This window comes from Barbatula barbatula, assembly GCF_947034865.1.
Source record: "Barbatula barbatula genome assembly, chromosome: 21".
Lineage (NCBI taxonomy): Eukaryota > Metazoa > Chordata > Actinopteri > Cypriniformes > Nemacheilidae > Barbatula > Barbatula barbatula.
The window spans coordinates 19,877,933-19,898,497 of record NC_136784.1 but is presented as its reverse complement, the minus strand read 5'-3'; the positions used below and the strand labels follow the sequence as shown (position 1 = coordinate 19,898,497).

Here is a 20,565-nt window from a genome sequence, read left to right as displayed (position 1 = left end):
TTTATAAATGTGTTTGCGGCGCTTATTTCTGTATTTACGGTAGATCCGCAGAAGCAGATATGTTGTGCTTTGTGTTTTACATTCAGTTGGCCAAAAAGTTTTGTATGACGATATATTTGTAGCGATATTGCTTCCAACACCTCAAATCAATGCACGTACTTTGCTAAAGAGCGCTGCTGACTCCGCCTTTACGTAATGACGCTGTACGGAAAGAGGAGCGCGATCAGCTTTAAATGCATTTCCAAAAACACATTGACTTTCGCTACACCAACGGTATAGAAAATGCAATCCCAAATATTTGAACTCTTAATGTTAATGTATACAGGGGAAAACATTTAAATGATAATTTTGCTACATTTTTGATTGACTATCTTAAGGGTATATAATAAACAGAATGGTTTCTAAATTTCAGCAAGTAACATATCATTATATATTTCTTCTTACAGCTCTAACGTCACAGTTTGGTCCACTTTGCACCCTGGGCTTATGAGTTTCTGTAAGTATTGACCATATATTTATAATACAACTTTTATTCAAATTTGTTTCTGGTTTTACTTCTGACTTTTTAGTAACACTTACAATAAGGTTCTATTTGTTAACATAGGATGTTAATACATTTTAACATTTGGCAATACATTTTTAAATCAATCAATTTATCTCTGTTCACATTAGTTAATTCATAATGAATTCTCAAATAGGCTATTATTAATGTTGAAAAATATATTTTTCATTGTTAGTTCATATTATCTAAACCATTAATAAATGTTATGGAATAAAACCTTATAGTAAAGTGTTACTGAATTTTCTTTCACCATTTACTTCACAATTTGTACTTATTTCAATGGCTAACAGATTTTGTTATTTTTGGCTTTTTGTGTTACAGTCTCACCATTGATTTTTGGCTGGATTTGGTCATTTTTAAACCAAGCAAGTCATCCCAGGATGTCCAGTTACAACTGCAAGTCATGTAGTTTCTCGACAAAAATACCCACACCCACACAACACTCTCACACAGCACCACACAACACTCTCACACACCCGCACACAACACTCTCACACAGCACCACACAACACTCTCAAACACCCGCACACAACAGTATCACACACATACAAAAAACCCTCTCACACAGCCCCACACAACACTCTCACACAGCCACACACAACACTGTCACTCACCCAAACACCAACACTCTCACACAGCCCCACACAACACTCTCACACACACACACACACACACACACACACACAACACTCTCACACACACAGCCACACACAACACTCTTACACACGACACTCAGTTTGAATGGAACATTTTAACTACAGACCAGTGTTTTCTTTGCCAGTGTTAGATGACACCTGTCACTTTGTTGCTATTGTTTGTTTTGATATGTAATGTATGAATATTTTTGCTCACTTAAATGTTGTAATATATATAGTAGTCAACATTTGAAGTGGGTCAAAAAAGTTACAAGAATAGGTATTGTTCTCGCCTTTTTGATCCACTTTAAATGTTGACTACTGTACATAGTCATTATATGTTGTTAATGTAATACATCATTCTTCAATACTGTTTTAAATGTTTTAATACTTTTTGTTTCAATGAAATGATTCAATAAAAAATTTGCCTGGATTGCCTTTTGATTCATAATGTCAAGTATAGCAGTTTTATAATATTAATAACTACAGATTTATATCCAAACTAGCTAAAATATATAATAATATTTGTAATTATTGCCAATACGAATTAAATAGTAATTTGTCAATATAGGTATTACAGTAAATTGCAGTAAAAATATAGTAAAAATACAGTAAAGTACTGTGTTGTATCTATACAGCAATATTTTTTGTACTGTAGTAATCTATTACAGTACAGCACTGTAAATCAAAATACAGTAACTTACTGGCAACCGTGCTGCCAGTAACGTACTGTAAAAATACAAGCAAATCGTTAACAGTGTACTGTAGGAACACGTTATGGTTTCGCCTAAATTAGCGCGTTTTACTGCAATTCTATTTCAATACAAAGAACAGAAGAGTATAGCATTGATTGCTTTTGGTTATAGAAGGAATAACTAGGCTAGAGAAGGAGCCTTAAGGATTCGCACCATGTGCTTGTGGATATGCAATTTGTGAAGTAAAAACAAAACGCGATCTGTATGTTCATTGCAGTTTTCTGCATCATTTGACTTTTCTGTTATTTTTTGTTAAGTTCATAAATATGTTTGTTTTGTAAGCTACTTTACACAATGCCAGTGGCGCAAAAAGTGGGTATGCGCTATATGCGGTGCCAACGCGATGGTTTAAAAAATTTGAAATAATAGAAGTTATATACATTTTCATAATTTTTTTATAAGTTATTGTATATATAAAAAGTTATATACATTTAAGAGGACTAACAGGCTAGGCGGCACCGGTGCCCTCATAAGATTCCATCATATCATTTATTTAGACATAGAAGGGTAATATCGCGAGTGGGCGGGGCGCCGTGAGTTACGTTAAGTACGCAGTAACGTTAGTGAGTTGTCGTTGAAATTTGAATTTGAAAAAGATGGATAAACCAAAAAAGCCTTCGGGGGCTAAAAATAGAAAAAGAAAGATGGAAAAAGGATATGGCCTGTCGAGGGATGCGACAGCAGCTAAATACGTGGATGGTGAAAGGCAACAGGTAGGATTTAAAATGTGACGTCTATTCTTGCAAATACAATATTCATGTTAACAGACTAACGTTAGCTAGCGACCGTGGAATCATGAATAGATTTGCTACCAAACTTGGAGGCTTGCAAATATAAATACTGACTGGCAAGTGTTTGCTAACTTAATGCAAAATAATGTTGCTGCTGATATCTACATTTATATTTTGGTTAAACCCTATTGTACCAATGCCTTGCATGAAATATCTAAAGTAAAATATTTTAAAGTAAAATAAGCACCGGTAAATATAAGGTAGCATGCACAATAAATGACTAGAAGCTGGAAAACATTACTTATGCAATAAGGCTTGTTTATCATGGATCTTTTTTACCATTAGCTTCATGTTAGCTCAGCTGTGCTGTCAGACATACAGGCTACTTTACAACTGCTGGGTGACATGGAAGCTGCAAGGGCCACATTTCTCTCTCTTTAAAGATCTGTGCTATATGTGTATGTATGTATGTATGTGTATATATCAGCACAGACCTTTAAACAGAGAGAGATGTGACCCTTTAATCACTTTTCTATATGTGTGTGTGTGTGTGTGTGTGTGTCATATTTGTACTTTTAAAAATTCCAAATGTTAATATAATTTCAACAGCAGCACAACCTTACTGCATAATAGTTGTCTTATCTGATGCCATCCCTAGGCTGATTTAAACATTTAATTTAGGCTGCTATATTTAACAGCGAGTTCATTTTATTCAGGTGTGAGGATCAAGAAAGACAGGGGAAAGCAACAGGTAGGTCTAACATTAGGTGGAAGTGTAGAGGGAGCTTGATACCAACAGATTAATTTCTATGGAAAAGGTGGGGGTGTAACGGTTACAACGATACATTTGTGTCACGTTTCGGTACGGATCGGTACGTTTTAGATACGGCAAAAAGAAAGAAATGGCAGAGAAATTTCCATGAATACATTTTTATATATTTGTGTCCACCATATAATTATGGTAGGCTTACAGTAGCTGTCAGATATACTTTTAAAATAAACCTTTATTATTTCAAGCCCATAAATGATGATGTCCGTCACACTTTTTTATTTAGCAGGGGGGGCGCCAAAACTGTTTCTGCATACCCCCCTAACACTGAGTAGTTGCGCCCCTGCACATTGCATTATGTTTTCAACCAAAATGCACAGTATATGATGTACGCATAATTCATTAACAAAAACTATAACTAAGTGCACTGTTGAAAAAAGGTCAGAATGCATGAAATAGCATGTCACCTCCGCTTTAAATCTTTTTATTATAAGCTTAACGTTGTGAATCAGTGTAGGGTTTACAACAAGTCCTTATTTGATTACCTCAATACTTTATGAACCACATGTTTCCCTTAGTCTGACCTGAATGGGAGAAATTATGGAAATGTTGGCTAGATTAATTTAGAAAAATGTTGCAAGTCAAAACTGTTTTGGAGCTTGTTGGACCGGAAAGCAAACATCAAGAGTGTTGTGAACAGTTATCTACATTTAAAGTGAACAGGCCCAACAGTTAAAGTGAAAATGCCAGACTCGCTGTATATCAAAAGCGTAACCTGACTGAATGAAATTTCCAAGCGTGACAACATGAGTTTTCCACGCTGTCTCGTTCAGACGCGAGAACAAACGCGGCATTAACGCTTATTAACTCAGCCTCTTATTCTAATAATGTATTCAATCCATTTCTCTTATCAAAGCGGAGTGCCAGGAAAGAGCAAAGCAACAAGCCAACAGACAGAAAGCTGGCCTTATTACACCTTGACATCAAAGAACGGCGCACTTCTTCATCAACGCAAACGAGCATCTCAATCTCATCACAAAACAAGGGCAAAATTGGCCCGTGCTAATGTGCAATTTAAATGCAAAGAGCCATTTCAGTTGGCTCGCCGAGATTTTGCCTTTTTCCACCTGATCTTCAAAGGCAGCGTGTCAGAGCGGCACGAGATGCACTCGGGGGGCGGCGTACCACCCGTCTGTTTGAAGTCAAACTTCATGAGCAGAACACTGACACAGATCTCTTCAATTACAGTACAAGCAATGGGTGGTCTACATAAACAATGTATTACGAAGAGATTTGAAGGAATAATTCACCCAAAAATGTACTTGCGGAAAAGCAAAATCATTTTGAGAATGGTGCCGAGTATTGTTGAGTCGCTTCGCACCAAAACCAATCACAGTACCACAGGATTTCAAACTGGCAGCGCCGGAATCTCTGGAGGTCAATGTCAGCGCTCATGTAAAGCCAAATTGGATTGAGGGGGTGTATGTTGTACCTCAATCGAAGCAGGTCAGATTCACTACGTCTTTATTTTCAAAGTCTTCGTGCACAACGGCCTCCGTCGTCCCTCTGTCAATCTAAGAGTTCATTGGCATGCTGTACATACCTCCGTATAGATCAATACTATTGAGCAAGTAGCGCCCAATAAACTAAGCTGTTGTCTCAATTGGAGTGTCTTTAGCAGCTCTGATAGAATTTAACCCTCCAGATAAGTGCTGCGTTGCACGGAGACTCACACACACGTCAAAACAAAGAGCCGCTGATTGTTTTCGAGCCCATTGAAATGGATTTAGGACGGTGGTCGCCGGTGTAGGGGTGGGCAGCCGAAGCAGATATACAGATTGCAGTATGACTCACTTTATACCATTGTTAATATTCTAGTTCATATTTGATCTAACTCACAATGTGGGAGTGCCTTTTTTTTTTAAAGTCGACCATTTGAATTGAACTCGATGGACCAAAGGATGATTATTCATAGCAAATGGGCGATGAGTCCGTCATTAGTGCAAATCACTAAAAACAATTCAACTAAACACTAAATTATGACTGGATAAGCCACATGCAAAGCTGAATAATATGGGACTATCTATAAAGTACACAGACGTGGGAATTGTCAGGCTGGAACAGAAAGAATGTTTCTGTGTGACATTGAATGTTCTGGTTTTAAAGGGCTTAGCCGAACCCGTAATAAAAAGTTCTGTCCGTAATCTTTTGCCGATGTAGTGCAGCCAACACAAATACATCTGTTCAGTTTACTGATGCAGCGGGTTGTGATGTTGCTAGGCAACCCCCCAAAAAATTGTGACTGGTTTGGGACACGATCCACATATTTTCACATGAATCAGTTATCATTTGTTGCTCTCATATCTAACAAACCCCATAGTGCAGTCCTGCTCACGGAAAGCCACAACATATATCTACCAAGGGACCTATATCACACCTATACAGACCTCTAAACATATTATAACATATTTCATGTTGGACAATCAAATAACTTTACGAAAAATCCAAAGTTTGCATTATTAATCTTGTACTGTATATATCTTTATTTTATATTATTCAATCCACCAGGAATTTGTAATCAATTCTAATCATTTTTCTAATTGAAATTGAAATTTGTAATAATGTCTTACTGTTCCTGACACACAAGCATGGAATAATGAAAAAAAACACTGAGGTCATGCTAGTAATAATCCATAACCATAACAATTCTGTCATTGTATATTTTTTATAAAAAAATATTATTATTAAAGTCATTTAATAAATTATTTATCATCATCATGACATTTAGCAATAGTTTAATTTTATATTATTAAAGCTGCAATGGTTAACATAACGTTTTAGTTTCAACGTAGTGTCTTGCTTTCCAGTTAAATTATGTACAGACTCAAAATATTTCGTTACGTGTATAAATAAACTATAGGGCTAGGATTGGGGTGTGGTTTAGGGTTAGTTAACATGTTTTATGCAAAATTCATAGATTATAGTAAATACACAACACACGTGTAACAAGTAAACTGTCAAATATTTTTGAAATGTTTTTAACTTTACATACACTGTAAAAATGTTTGTAGTTTTTAAATACAGTAAAAACCCGTAAGATTTTAGAAAAAGTACAGGGAAAAAGCTTTAATTTACTGTTTATTTCTGGTACCCCAGCCGCGGCAAGCTGCCGGAAAATGTTTCTTGTTCTGTATTTTTACAGTTCATTTTTTAAATACAGAAAAGGATAATATATTTACAAGAAAATGGGGAAAACAAATTAATATATATCCTTACATACTATAATTTTACAGGAAAAAATATTTTACGGTCCATTTCATTTTTTTCAGTGTTTCTCAAAGCTAAGTGATGTCAAACTGATATTTCCAACAAAGTTGTATTCGACAGCTCAAAATATAAATTGTTTTATAACCGGAAAAAGTAACAGATAGAAGTATCAAGTACTAATGCTTGGAGATAATATTTTCACAATGTGTATGATGAAAAAGTTTGTCAGACACAGGGCTATAGTGATGGTCAAAGGGTCATGTTTTGTATTTACCAGCAAACAGAAACCCTGAAGCGCTCATCAGCAGCCACGCATTTTTATACACAAGATATAGATTATGAATGCAGGAAAATGCTCTTTGTGGTTTTTTTTGTTCTGTTCAAGCGACGTGTGTATTAATGGTGAACAGGTCTGAACTTACAAACAGCCCTCTAACAACAGAAGGACACAGCACACAGTGGAAGTTCAGTACTGAAGACACTTCTGCTGAAAAGAGTTGCCATGACAATCCATCCGTGGGGGTCAGGATCAAAAGAAGACACTTTCACATCATCTTAAGAACATGCCAACTTCCTAGACCTCCCGCAGCACGAAGAGTACACCAACAGCTCAAACACGAGACCGTGTTGCTCGCGATGGCAAGGTCATGCGTTTCATTTGGAAGGAAAGCATGGAAAGTCACTTTGGATAAAAGCATCTGCCAAATGCGTGAGCGTAAATGATCTAAAGTAGTCTTGCTTTCTGTTGTCTATATAAACAGAGACCTAAGGTAGCATCCAAACGACCTATAGCCTACAGAATAAGTCGGTGATTTAAAACAGCCGTTGAAAGAATATCACAGATAAGATCTCGTTAATAAGCGATTTGTTCTAGACCAGTTATTTTAAAGACACTGATGCGCAAAACCTCTTCAAGAAGCCATTTTACTGGCATGTTGATGAACGGTGAAGAAAGAACTGCTATGAGCTGCCAGTTTTAATCTTTTACTGTATAGCTATATTTTATATTATTCAATCCACAAGGAATTTGTTATACATTTAAATGTTTGTAATTAATAATTTTGTATAATTTCTTATTGTTCCTGTCACATAAGCTTGGAATAATGAAAAAAAAACACTTGAGTGCGCCAAGCCATCAGAACCCAACCCAACCGAAAACTGTGGATAAAAACCCAGGTACGTATTGAATCGTGGGTAAACTGAATTGTTGCATCTCTAATATGAGACATCCATAAGGAAAATGTCATACTTTCTCCCAGGATTTCTCCTAAACCAGTGGTTCTCAAACTATTTCCTTATTTGGCCCCTTTTGTGGAGTCCATCGCTTTGCGGAACCCCAAATAAAAACTTAGATTTTGTAACTTAGACCAAAAAGATTTTCAGTTAAACAATGCTGAAACATCAATTCTTTTAGTTGTTATTTTTCTTATATTTGATAGCATAAAATCGATGAAATATTTCATAAAATGTCATAAAATCTGTGACCCCCTGGATCCATCTTGGGGCCCCCAGGTCGAGAACCACTGTCCTAGAAATCAATGAGATTAAAATCAAACTTCTGCATCACAAATGTTCCCATTAGAGTCGTTCTGCTGCCAAGTAAAATATATTTCCGTTTAATACCAGCACATTCCCCGACTGCCTTCTTTGCAAAGCATTCTGGGATTGCTTTCTCCACAAAGAATACATGCAATCTGGCTTCCGACTGTTTGTAACTGTTTGCCTAGAGCGCGTCTGTGTTGTCTTAAAATGCTGCGTTGGCAGCTCAATCCAATCTTTGCTGAGAAGCGCAACTGTCAACAGTTGCATGAAATATGCCAGAGAAAGCAATTTCACATACAGAGGAATGCAGAACCGCACAACAGTCATCGTGTTTGTTTATCACGCTGAAAACTCACCCCGTGTCAGGTCAGAGGTCATGTGCGGCCAGCTGTAGGTCCGTATCAGCTGCCAATCGAAATCATCTTCCTCTGCCTGTCTGTATTCACAGAGACCGGGGTCCGAGTCTTCCTCGAATGTGCAGCCCGCTGTAAAGAGACAAGAGTACATGAAAAACACATGCAGTGACTCTGCTCTTTTAACACCCAAATGAATCCGTTCGATTAAAATAGACTTAACTTCCGACAAGACTCAACATAAAAGTTGCGAGTAATCTTTGCGAGTACTGCGGTGGCATGTCTGTATCAGTGAACCGCTATACAGAAACACTTTTTTCCCTCAAGATTCATTTGTAGCTACTTAGATGCTCCGAAAGGCCGCTTGCTATCCGAATGATTCGAGGGGTGTGAAATATCACCCAAAATGTGTCATATTTATTCATATTATACACGACAAGCTCAATACTAATACACAATACTCAATACACATGCGCAATTCGATACAGACAGCATTCAGAAAGCAATCTGCACATAATAATATGTTTTTGTCCCCAATCTTTACACATCCATGCATACAGTACTTACAGCCCGTCGATATTGTATTAAATAAATCATAACCGCCTCGTTCTCCTTCATCCAATGATGTCCGGCAAAACCTCTTTGAGAGGAAAACATCATTCTCTAACAACGGTAAATCAATGTGCTGTTTAAACACTTTCATGTGCAAACGCAAATAAATTGTTTAGCAAAAGGTGAAGTAGCGGAGCAGGGGCTCATTCTGCTCGTAAGATTGAACTTTTTGCAGTTTAACCAACACGGTGCAAAATGTATCAAATGCTTCACTATGAAGGTTCAAAGTTTATTATGAGCCCAGAGGGCGATTTTTGATGCAGCATAACATTTGTAATCACATACAAAAAAACACACAACACAACATTCTAGCATGGCACACATGTAAAAGCCTCACAGCAGTGGGATCAATAGAGTTTCTATACCCATTGCTTTTAAGCTTGAGGAATACTAGTGTAATCTTTATTTGAAAGGTTGTGATTTTCACATAATATGACCGCGTCTGGATGAATCATTTCATTAAACAGGGCTCAGAGATAGCAGACACAGATACACATCAAATGTAAACTCTAGTTTGGGTATCAAAGGCGAATCATCACAAGCAGTTATTTTGCATTTTATTCATTATTGAACACAATCTGAAACATTTTTCATAAGAATAGATGGCCGCTCCAGGCAGATGAGGCATTTCTCTAAAGAACTTTGTGTGCTATCTGTGGAGAAAACAGGAGCCTTGGGGCCGTTTTTGAGTAAATCAATATTCGACAATAATAAATCAGACGTGTCTCTCACAAAGAAGAAATCGAACGCTTTGAGTGTATTTTAGCTAATCGAACTCAAATCTGTGCAGGTATTTGTATTCCACACATTACAAAGCTTATAGCCGGAAAGATTTTGCCCCCTATCGACGCCCATAGTAGGAAACATTATTTAATATTTTTTCTGTTCTGTTGAACACAAAGACGATATTTTGAAGAATGTAAGACAGCAAACAGTTCTGGGGCACTTCTGACTAACATTGTATTTTTTCCTACTATGGGAGTCAACGGGGGGCGAAATCTGTCCGGTTATTTGCATTCTTCCAGCTATCTTTCTCTGTTCATCAGAACAAAGACTTTATACAGATCCGAAACAACTCGAAGGGGAGTAAATGATGACATGCTTGGGTGAATAATCCCTTTAAATGACTATATGGCAACAGGTTTCCCGAGTAGCTAGTTTTATGTCTCTCCTTGTGTAATAAAATAATGTTCACTCAAATGAATATTTCCGGGCAATTTTTTTTATTTGTTTGTTAACAGTAACGTGTTATTGTATCTACAGCAGCTGTTGTATTGACTCAATAGCAGACGGGTGACAGATGCAGAGCTGAGGACGGTCAGCGGTGGCTAGTGAACCTCGAGATGGACGTCCCGGAAGACAGTTTATCTTTGGAGTGCACTTGGGCAGCTATCTTCAGTCATCCGAGTGCCGCTCCAACTGAATGAAATGAGGAAATGCTAAAATTCTGAAAACGGGGGATAATATTCATTCTGATCTAAGCAAATAATAAATCTTGAACCGGTTTCATATCACTCCGGTTTTGGGTTTATTTGTCAGTGAGTAAACTAAGCAATAACTTATTCCTAACATATTTGAAAAAGTAAAAATAGGAACAAATCACTACTGCTTGTCTGGTTACATTCAAGATAAGTAGGAACTGGTACACTCTGCATTTTTGCACATTTATTATTGCCTTACAGACATTTGTTGGATATAATGGTATCGGTGGAGTCAAAGTCATTTCATCCAACACAATCTCATTCATGTGTTTATTACATTCAGTTTTCGCACCAGGGATGGCTAGGTTCAGGGGAGGGCTTTATCATACGTCTTTTCTAATAGTCATATGTTTTGCACAATTCCAATGTAAAACAAGCATCAGCATGTAATGGTATGTAAAATGGAAATAAAGGGTTGAGATTGAAAGAGTCAGTCTTTAGTTGAGGATATGCATCATGTTAATTGGTGCACAGCTTGGCTATGAATCGTGTGAACTTGGCAACTTGGCAGTTTGTCCAAAAAAAGTGATAGGCGTACACAAGAAGGTGGTAGCTAACAATAACTTCTCTGGATCTTACAGTACGTCTGAAATATGAATTCCACATTCAAAACAGATAGTGTTGCATAACACATGAACCGCACGGAGCCGTTTTAGTCACGTCATAAATGAAGACACATGAAGGAGTCGCTTACGCTCGAAACTGAGTGAACTATGATTTTGAGTTTGAGAAAAAAGCCTGTTTTAATTATGCAGAATAGAAAAAAACGCAGTTTTCCTTGTTCTTAATACACCCCTCGTCTTTGTAAGAAACCAAAAAAAAAAAACCTTGAATATTAAGGTGCCCGAAATGTCTCTTTATTCTTTATTCCCAACCAAACGCACGTCACATTGTAATTACACCTTCAGACTAAGTAGAATTTCCCAGAAGGACCCGAAGGCAGCGTAAGACAAGCCGAAGCCCTTCATGGTGTTTTTGAAAAGGTTTAGCATGGATCCATCACCACGACAGAGTCGCTAGCGGATTAAATACAGATTTTTTTCGCAAAGCTACAAGAACAGGGCTCTCGGCGAGACTTTTAGTTTCTTCTGCTTGTCAAAATGAAGCAGCACAGACAAGCGTATTTCATCAGTTTATAATCCGCAGCTGCCATCGCCGGTCACTTAAGAGCAGGATTTTATCATCAATCCTCAGTTTTCTGTGAAGAAACTCATTGTCAGTGTAAACACAGCTTAAGAGTCAGAGAAGTGTTATCATCAGACATTATCTTTGCCTGTGAAAAGCAAAGATAATGATTACTACAGAAGATCTCTGGAGCTTTTATCAGAGCAACCACGAGCGGCGAGAAATTATGATGTCAAAGATTATTATCACTCGCTTTGTCTTTTCCCTTTCTGCTGGTGTGAAGTATCACAGCCGATCGACTTCAGACACACACATTCCACTGCACAAAAACACAGAGGCGGATGGGAATCCATACACTGCGAATGCGTTCCGATGTCATTTCTTTAAAAAACTGACAATATGTGAGTATTCAGCGACAGTTTAACTCATTGATTACTGATGACCAACTTTCTCTTTCAGTTTTTTCAAAGATGTAAAAAAGTGTTTATGCTAGTACCTGTTATAGCGCCCCTAGTGGTACTGTTGCATAGAACTGCATTCTGACACATTCACAACGGCCCACTTGCACTGCAAGGCTTCAGGGTATAATCTAAAAATACGATTTTACATGAAACAGTTAATGTAAAAAATCAAAGCTGTTAAAACAATGAAATGAAATACGGCTTAAATTGAGTAAATGTGAGTAAAACAATAAGTATAAAATATTAAATATAAAATATTATAAATATAATATAAAATATAAAACATTAAGATTATAAATGTATTTCTTTTTAATAAATAAACTTATTCATAAACTTGTAAATAGGGTACATTCGTAATTCATGGGGACTTTAAAGCTTCAATAAAGTACAAGAAAGAACCTGCAGTTATTCTTGTTTTAAACATCACAGCAAAATGTGACTCGGCCTGTGAAAATCAATCAATGATGAGATGATAAGATGATGAGCATCAAAGTTTCATTTCAAGCATGTTCTTTACTCAGTCAAGTTTAAAGATTAGAAAGGTTCGATTATCACAAATAGCTAGGTTTCCACAAACATGGTCACAAATGCCGCCATGTGTTTTTAATGCATTTTGATAACCGCGTTAGGTTAAAGGTTTTCTTTTGGATTACATAAAAAAAAGTCGTTTGCCTCCTCCTGCTAGTAATATGGCCGTGTTTCATTTTGTGCATATTCATGTTCAGTCCTGCGGTATAACAGCGTGATGTCTGAAGGTGTTAAAGAGGCTGAGTGAATCTGTGCCAGTCTCTGCTCACGGGTTACACTGAAGAAGACTCCAGGGCTCTTTCTCTCTTTCCCGTTCCATCTGTTTCTGTGAATAATGCAGAGGCATGATACCACACGCGTCACAAACTTGACTGTTCCTCTACGTACATGCGCTTCTTGAGTCCTTTTCTGGCTTAGAACAACAACACACAGAAATGTCCGATTTGTCAACAAGAGCGCATTATTCTTCCATAATAACTCAAAGTGGAACAAATCAATGTAACGTTGGCTATCAGGAACAGAAGAGGCAGCAAAGAATCAGTCTGTGTTTGAAAAGTTCAAAGAATTAGTAACCGTGATGGAATTCAGACGCAATGTTTTGAAAATGGCACGCAGGATTGTGAATTATTAAACATTAATATGTTGATAGTATGAAGCTTTAACGGTGTGCCTCGACCATGCTCATTATGTAAAACGTTGTGTTTTAAGAATTGGATCTTCGAATCTCTTTCCAAAGCATGTGAGAGTCAGTAGACCCACGCAAACATCATCATTTCTGTTCCGTTTAATCTCATGTGTGTTTTACTACTAGTGAGATATTCATAAGACTTCCGTCTGTACATAAGACAGTTGCGTTTGATCGTCTGGCTGTGTATGACCATATGTGGGATGTTTACGGCACGAACGGTCTTCTCCCCCGAGGCAGCGCTAGAATATTTCACACATGCCACAGTCCACGAAACCCCAGAGCAGAGCTCCCCGCTGACATGTCAAACACGATAAATGAGGATGAGAGAATTTCTCCTTCTCGTTTCTGATCCGGGAGCTATGCTAATTAGTAATTGGCTAAACGAAAACCAGCCCGACACAGACACGCGCGCACAGCCAGCTTCAGAAACACAGGGCCTAACTTCACACGCGCAGCTCTGCAGGGTGTGGTGAGACACAACAAAGTGTTGTAAATAAATAACACGCTGTGAACGTGTCGGCTGCTACTTTGAAAGTAAGGGAGGTAATTTGCAGTACGCCGCAGACGGAGAGATGCAGGTATACGCGCAGCGTCGCTCCCTTTGATGTCTGAAAGCGCACAGCCTGTTCCCTTCCTTCACCGCTCGCATCGGTATCTTCTATTTATTTTTACTTTCCAGCTCCTCTTCGATGGCAATAGTCTATTAAAAGAGTTAATATCTTTCCCGCCGTCCCCATTTGTAGCGCTGTCATAAACTTCATGTTCACCTGCAGCAAAATGCGAGAAATAAAACATGCACAAAAAAAGATGACTAAATACGACATTGAACGCATGTTTACGGTTCAAAGTTATCTATAGATATTTCATCAATGGCTCACAAAGTTTCCTATCGTCTCAAAGTTGTCTCATCCTCATGTCAGGGAGATAAAGTATGTGTTTTGCTGGCTGTTAAGGAAGTAAAACTTGTTTTCTGCTTTTGTTTGCTCTCGATAAATAATATCCTGCACAGCGAGTGTTATTAATGGTTAAGCAGAGAACACGGTCCATCAACTCAGGACAATTACTTCAAGTCAAACGCTTACAAATGTCTCTCCGATACCAAGAAACAATCGATCTCTGTCCAGAAAGGGAAGTCATTTTCTTAATGGTGGTAAGGTCAAGCTGGTATGTTTGCAACTGTTTAGCATATGTAATGGAAATTTTCTAGTCTAGCTTCTTGATGTGTCTATCTATATGTTTATGAAGTTTCTATCTATGTTTTCTTCTCTATGTTATCATGTTTTTCTCTATACGCGTCATACCACTCTGCCTTTGCCCTCGAGCAGATGCCAAGATGTTCTGTTTGGAATAACGGGCATCACTTCTCGGAAACCAGCTCGGGATTCTGGCTAGGGGGCAAAGGGAGGGGGTTTCACGTAATCATATATATACTCTGGGTGCAGAAGGAAAGAGTGCCTTTTCTCTGCACATGCTCATTGCTTATGATGCAGATTAAACGACAATAAAATACTTTGCAAAGTACCTGATGTCTCTGTGTGTTGCGTTTGTCAAAATTGACTCACCTTGATTAAGGAATAAGAAAATTCCACAACAATTTGGCGACGAGGATGGGATCACAAGGCTGACGGAGAACGGACTAGAGTTGACTGATCATCCTGGACATAGCAAATCCAGCTCTAACCCCATACAGGGACGAGAGAACTCTACTCCGGACCCCAAGCTGACGTGATCCCAAAAGAACTCAGTGCAAGGCACAAAAGTGAAAAACGGTGAGTTGAAAATATTCTGAACAGTCTAAGAAGAAAGGGGAGACTACTTAGCGCTAAACAGTCTGAGGGGAGACTACTCAGAATCAAGATAGATTCTAAACAGTCTGGTTAAAGAGGGGAGACTACTCAGAATCAAGATAGATTCTAAACAGTCTGGAGGACTGCTTAAGACAGTTAAAGAGGGGAGACTACTCAGAATCGAGATAGATTCTAAACAGTCTGGGAGACTGTTCAGAATTATGGATAAACCAACATACAGAGAAATGAGGAAAAGGTGGGGAACGGGAAGTTTACAAGGTGTACCCTATTTAAAAGAAAAAGGTAACTTTCCAGGAAACGGTACATTTAGTACCACAAAATTAGAGAAAATAAGAGAACACATGGGGAAAAAGGACATATTTAAAATGTCCAAAAAAGAAAGAGAAAAATATGACGAAGCGTGTAAATGTTTAGAATTATGGGAGAAGGAAGCAAATAGACGTGACTATGTTTTTAAAGAAAAGGCATTGGAAGAACTGCTACCACCGAAAACTCCATTGTACCCTGTTTTGCTTGAATATAATGATTTAACCCCTCTGTCTTCTTTACCCCCATCTATGACTGAGTACAACCACCAACCGGAGGATGATTGTGTCCCTCCTCACCGACATCTGAACCCGATCGAGGCAGCTCCAGTGCCCCCACCAGTGTCTCCACCAGCACAGGTGCCGTCTCCACCACAGCCCGTGGTGCGTCAAAAGCAAGAAAGAGTGCATCTAGCACCGACAGATAAAGAACTTTTGACATTTTGCAAAGAATTCTCACCCTCAATGAAAGAATTAGAGAGACTGTTGAAAGTCAAACTGAAACCATCTGACCTGAGAAAGTTACAGGGTAAATGGCCTGTGGAGGAAGTGTTTAAAGAACATTCTGGACTTCAACCTGATTCAGACGGACCGGACATTGGTCCGTTCGAAGGACATCTCAGATCCACTTTTCTGCGGAACCTCAGAGAAGAGCTGAGACGAGAAGTGGAAAAATCGTGCATCGAGCCAGATCACATGAGAATGAGTGAGATCGTCCGTCATGCTGTACACGCCGAAAGACAAACAGGCAAGAAAGAGCTTCAGAAGAAAAACACCCAAGATAAAGAACTCCACATGGCTCTAATGAATATCGGAGGAGAACACGGAAGAATAGGAAGATGGCGAGGGAGAGGAGGTTTTAAACCCTCTAGCACCTATGATCCAGAGAAATGTTTCAATTGTGGAAGAACGGGGCACTGGCGGAACGACTGTCCGAAGCCTCTGAGACCAATGGGGTCAAAGAAAAGGTAGATGGAAGTGAGGAGGTGAGGCATCATTCCGAGGGTGGTGAGTATGATTTCCCTTAGAATATGCAATGAAGAAATGCTTTTTCCTACTGTATGCAACGAAGATCTGCTTAGCTCACATTCCATGATGAATGAAAACTGCTTTCTGAACTTTGCTAAAATGCACAATGCTTGTGTGCAACAAACCGCTTGAATTTTTGATAGATTCAGGGGCAACAAATAGCCTACTGTGATTCACAAGAAGTGTTTAAATTTGCCAGAGTCTAAACTAGCTGTGTTTTCCCTAAATGCTAGTGGCTCTAATGTAAAATAATTGATGTCAAAAGGGTGCAATGTGAGTTGGGGAGTGTCAAATTTCAACACAGGTTTCTCATGTCTGACTGCTGCCCGATTCATTTGCTGGGCAGAGTCATAATGTGTATGATGACAGATTGAGCATGATACCAACACGACCCGAGTGCAGCGCTCGTACAGCTGTACGATGTAATATTGAATTACGTAAGTATGATGTAGAAAGTATTGCCTCACAGAGCCTCATGACGTTGATTGTAATGGTGTGGGGAGATGTGGGTGTTTTGCTGACAAATATGCGCACCCCATAGAATGGGTTAAAAGGGATGACGTGCAATATTCAAATTTGTTGCATGCCCATCGTGAGAATCATGCCTGTCTGTCAGCAACAAGGGGACTTGAAGTGTTTTCACACACAAAAAGATTTATGAAGAAATTTTGGGAAAGGTGCCCGTACAACTGTTGATAACAGGAAAATATTATGTTTGGTTGTTTAGGAACTGTGAGCCTGTTGTGATAACGCCGAAGGGTAATTTTCATCCACGCAAACAGCAATACCCCCTCAAAACAGAAGCCTCAAATCAGAAGCCCTCAATGGCATAAGGCCAATTTTTAATGAGTTTAAAAAGATTAAAAAAATAAAGGCATAGTTGTGCCATGTCCAAATTTACCGGTGCGCAGGCCTTTGTTTCCAGTTTAAAAGATAAGAGAAAAGAACACAAAGTAAAATGTCTCCAAAGTCCAGCTGGCAAAAAACAATTTGTTCGTTTTTTGGGTCACGAAATTACTGACCGTGGCAGACAGCTGTCCGCAAAGCGTGTCTGCAATTACAGACATCGCAAGTCCAAAAGCAAAGAAGCAATTGATATAATTTTTAGGGACCATTTCTCTGCTCAGACAGCAGAGCTCATTGCACTCACACACGCATGCAAATTATCAAAGAATAAAAATGTAGACATTCACACAGATAGTAGATATGCATTTGGTGTAACTCATGATTTTGGCACACTTTGGAAACACAGGAACGTTTTGAAAGCTGATGGTAAAAAGATTCTTACACACAGGTTGCTGATATGCTATCTGCCATTCTTCTACCAGCAGCCATTGTTGTGTGTGACTATGCCACACACACTTTTGTATCTGAAACTATTTTTTGCAGGAAGCCGACGGCTGACCTTGCAGCAAAGCAAGCAACATCAGAGACAGACAGATTGTCTCCAGAAATCACTAACAGAACTCTTTCTCTTGCAGAGATGCAAACATTTTGCAGAACCAGCTGAGCGTGCACTCTGGAAGGAGTGCTCATGTAAATACACAGACAATGTTTGGGGGGGCCGAAATGTGCTTCACCTGTTTGCCAAAACATTTTTTCCCTGCTTTTGCGATTTTGACGCATGGCCTAGACCACGCGTCAAAAGGGGGGATGTTACAAGGCAATGTGTTTTTGTGTTTTTTGTTCTCAAAATGTTTGTGCAGGTCAAAAGAGCAGGAGCAAATGGAGCTGACAAATCATTACACAGCTCCCAGGAAGTCGTAGGAAAGACATGCCTCCCACTGCAAAAAGGTGTCCAAGGAGTGGCAACTCCAACCATAGGCCCATCGCAACTCCAACCGTATGGCTCTTCGCAATGGTCGTGCTGACTGAAGCGACAGGAGGGGCACTATTGGTGCTCGCAAAGGGAATCAACTGTCCGAGGAATTAGAGATTATAGAATTTTGTTTCAGTGCAACACTATATTCCAAGTTTAATAAAATGGTATGGGGAGGGACAGTGTTACCCTAATTCTGTTAGGTACTGGGGAACAAATATGTATTTGTGTAGAGGTACGTGTACCTCAGTTGATGTTGTGGATAAGGCAACAAAATTTGAAAATGTGGGCCATTATGTCCCCTGGGACGGCCAAATAAAAAGGAAAAAGAAAAAGTTTTAGACTAGCTCTAACTCAGAAAAATTTTAGTTATGAGGGAAAGGGCGTTGCTCATCTTACGGGTCAAAGTATAAAGATTTTGGTTATCATATATGATAAAAGGGGGGAATGTAATGGAAATTTTCTAGTCTAGCTTCTTGATGTGTCTATCTATATGTTTATGAAGTTTCTATCTATGTTTTCTTCTCTATGTTATCATGTTTTTCTCTATACGCGTCATACCACTCTGCCTTTGCCCTCGAGCAGATGCCAAGATGTTCTGTTTGGAATAACGGGCATCACTTCTCGGAAACCAGCTCGGGATTCTGGCTAGGGGGCAAAGGGAGGGGGTTTCACGTAATCATATATATACTCTGGGTGCAGAAGGAAAGAGTGCCTTTTCTCTGCACATGCTCATTGCTTATGATGCAGATTAAACGACAATAAAATACTTTGCAAAGTACCTGATGTCTCTGTGTGTTGCGTTTGTCAAAATTGACTCACCTTGATTAAGGAATAAGAAAATTCCACAACACATACAATCACAAACACTGATTATAGCCTGTCGAGTTCTTGACACTAATATCTGACAACATTACGAACCACAGAAAAGACGGTGAAAGGATTTTGTGCTCCTTCAGCTAAAATTCTGTCATGGCAAAGCAACAGTTTTGGGAGAATCTTGCTAAGGTTCACTTTTACAAATAAAGGTGCTTAAAAGGTTCTTCACAGCGATGCCATAGAAGAACCATTTTCGGTTCCGCAAAGAAACATTCAGCCAAAGGTTCTTTAAAGAACTCTTGCTCACTTATAATCTGAAGAACCTTATTTCTCCACAATGAACCTTTTTTTTATGGAACCAAAAGGTTCTTCTATGGCCTCGTAGAACCTTTTGAAGAACATTTGTTTTTAAGAGTGAAAGCTACAGTCATGTGTTTAGCTGTCTGCTTTAATAATATGGTAAGTGGTTTATAAGACGAGGGTAGCTTGGAAGACCAAACTTGTCATTTTCTGCCACACTTGCTTTGCGTGTCAGAATAAAGGAACGATGATTGTAAATACATATTGTAGTGTCCACAAAAATTGGACTTGAATTGCTGTGAATGTTCAACAAATTCAACAAAAACCCTAAAATGTATTTAAATAATCTTCCTTGGCGTGTTAAAAATAGTTAGGCTTTAAAGACATTAAAAATGTCCATTGGTACACTGAAACACCGCACAGTAAGACATTGGGACGATGTAGACAGTAAATAGAAAAAGATTTTTTACATTGACTTAAAATTCCGAAAGCGATGCAGACGATGTCCTGGTGAATGAACTGCGGACCCGTAAAGTCTGAATGCGTGAGCGGCTCGCAGCAGGAGATGTGAAGCATGCGTGCTCTCCAGCTGTCTCAGGTGAGTTTATTCCAGCGGGAAGTCCAGGTGTTTATCAGCAACCACTGCTGGAATGTGCCGTTTCTGTCCGCTGTCAGTCGTAGGAGTTATGACAGCACTGAGATGGGAATTACGTGTTTATGATGGACTATGCAATGTGTTCACAGCAGCCGTCGCTTCTGGAATAACTGACCCACATGCGGATAATAAATACAGTCTGACAGACGGACACAACGCACCAGATACACTTACACCTACATTTACCTGAATGTTGTGTGCAGCCGAAAAACACATGAGCCACAGCTCCATCCAACTATTTTGATGTGCTTATTGCATAAACATACGGATGTAAGGATGCGCAGACATTTAAAAATGTGCATAAAACTTTCCCTGAAACAT

The 20,565-nt window shown here is 38.8% G+C and overlaps 1 protein-coding gene across 1 annotated transcript in view; it reads right to left on the bottom strand.

Moving 5' to 3' along the window:
• Positions 1 to 20,565, bottom strand: part of ptprua (protein tyrosine phosphatase receptor type Ua) — a gene marked incomplete at its 5' end in the record, with an annotated part of 184,481 nt that overhangs the window by 131,129 nt on the left and 32,787 nt on the right. The window contains one exon of the mRNA XM_079485390.1: positions 8,618 to 8,746. Coding sequence (XP_079341516.1) covers positions 8,618 to 8,746 — 129 coding nt within the window. The remainder of the gene's footprint in view (positions 1 to 8,617; positions 8,747 to 20,565) is intronic.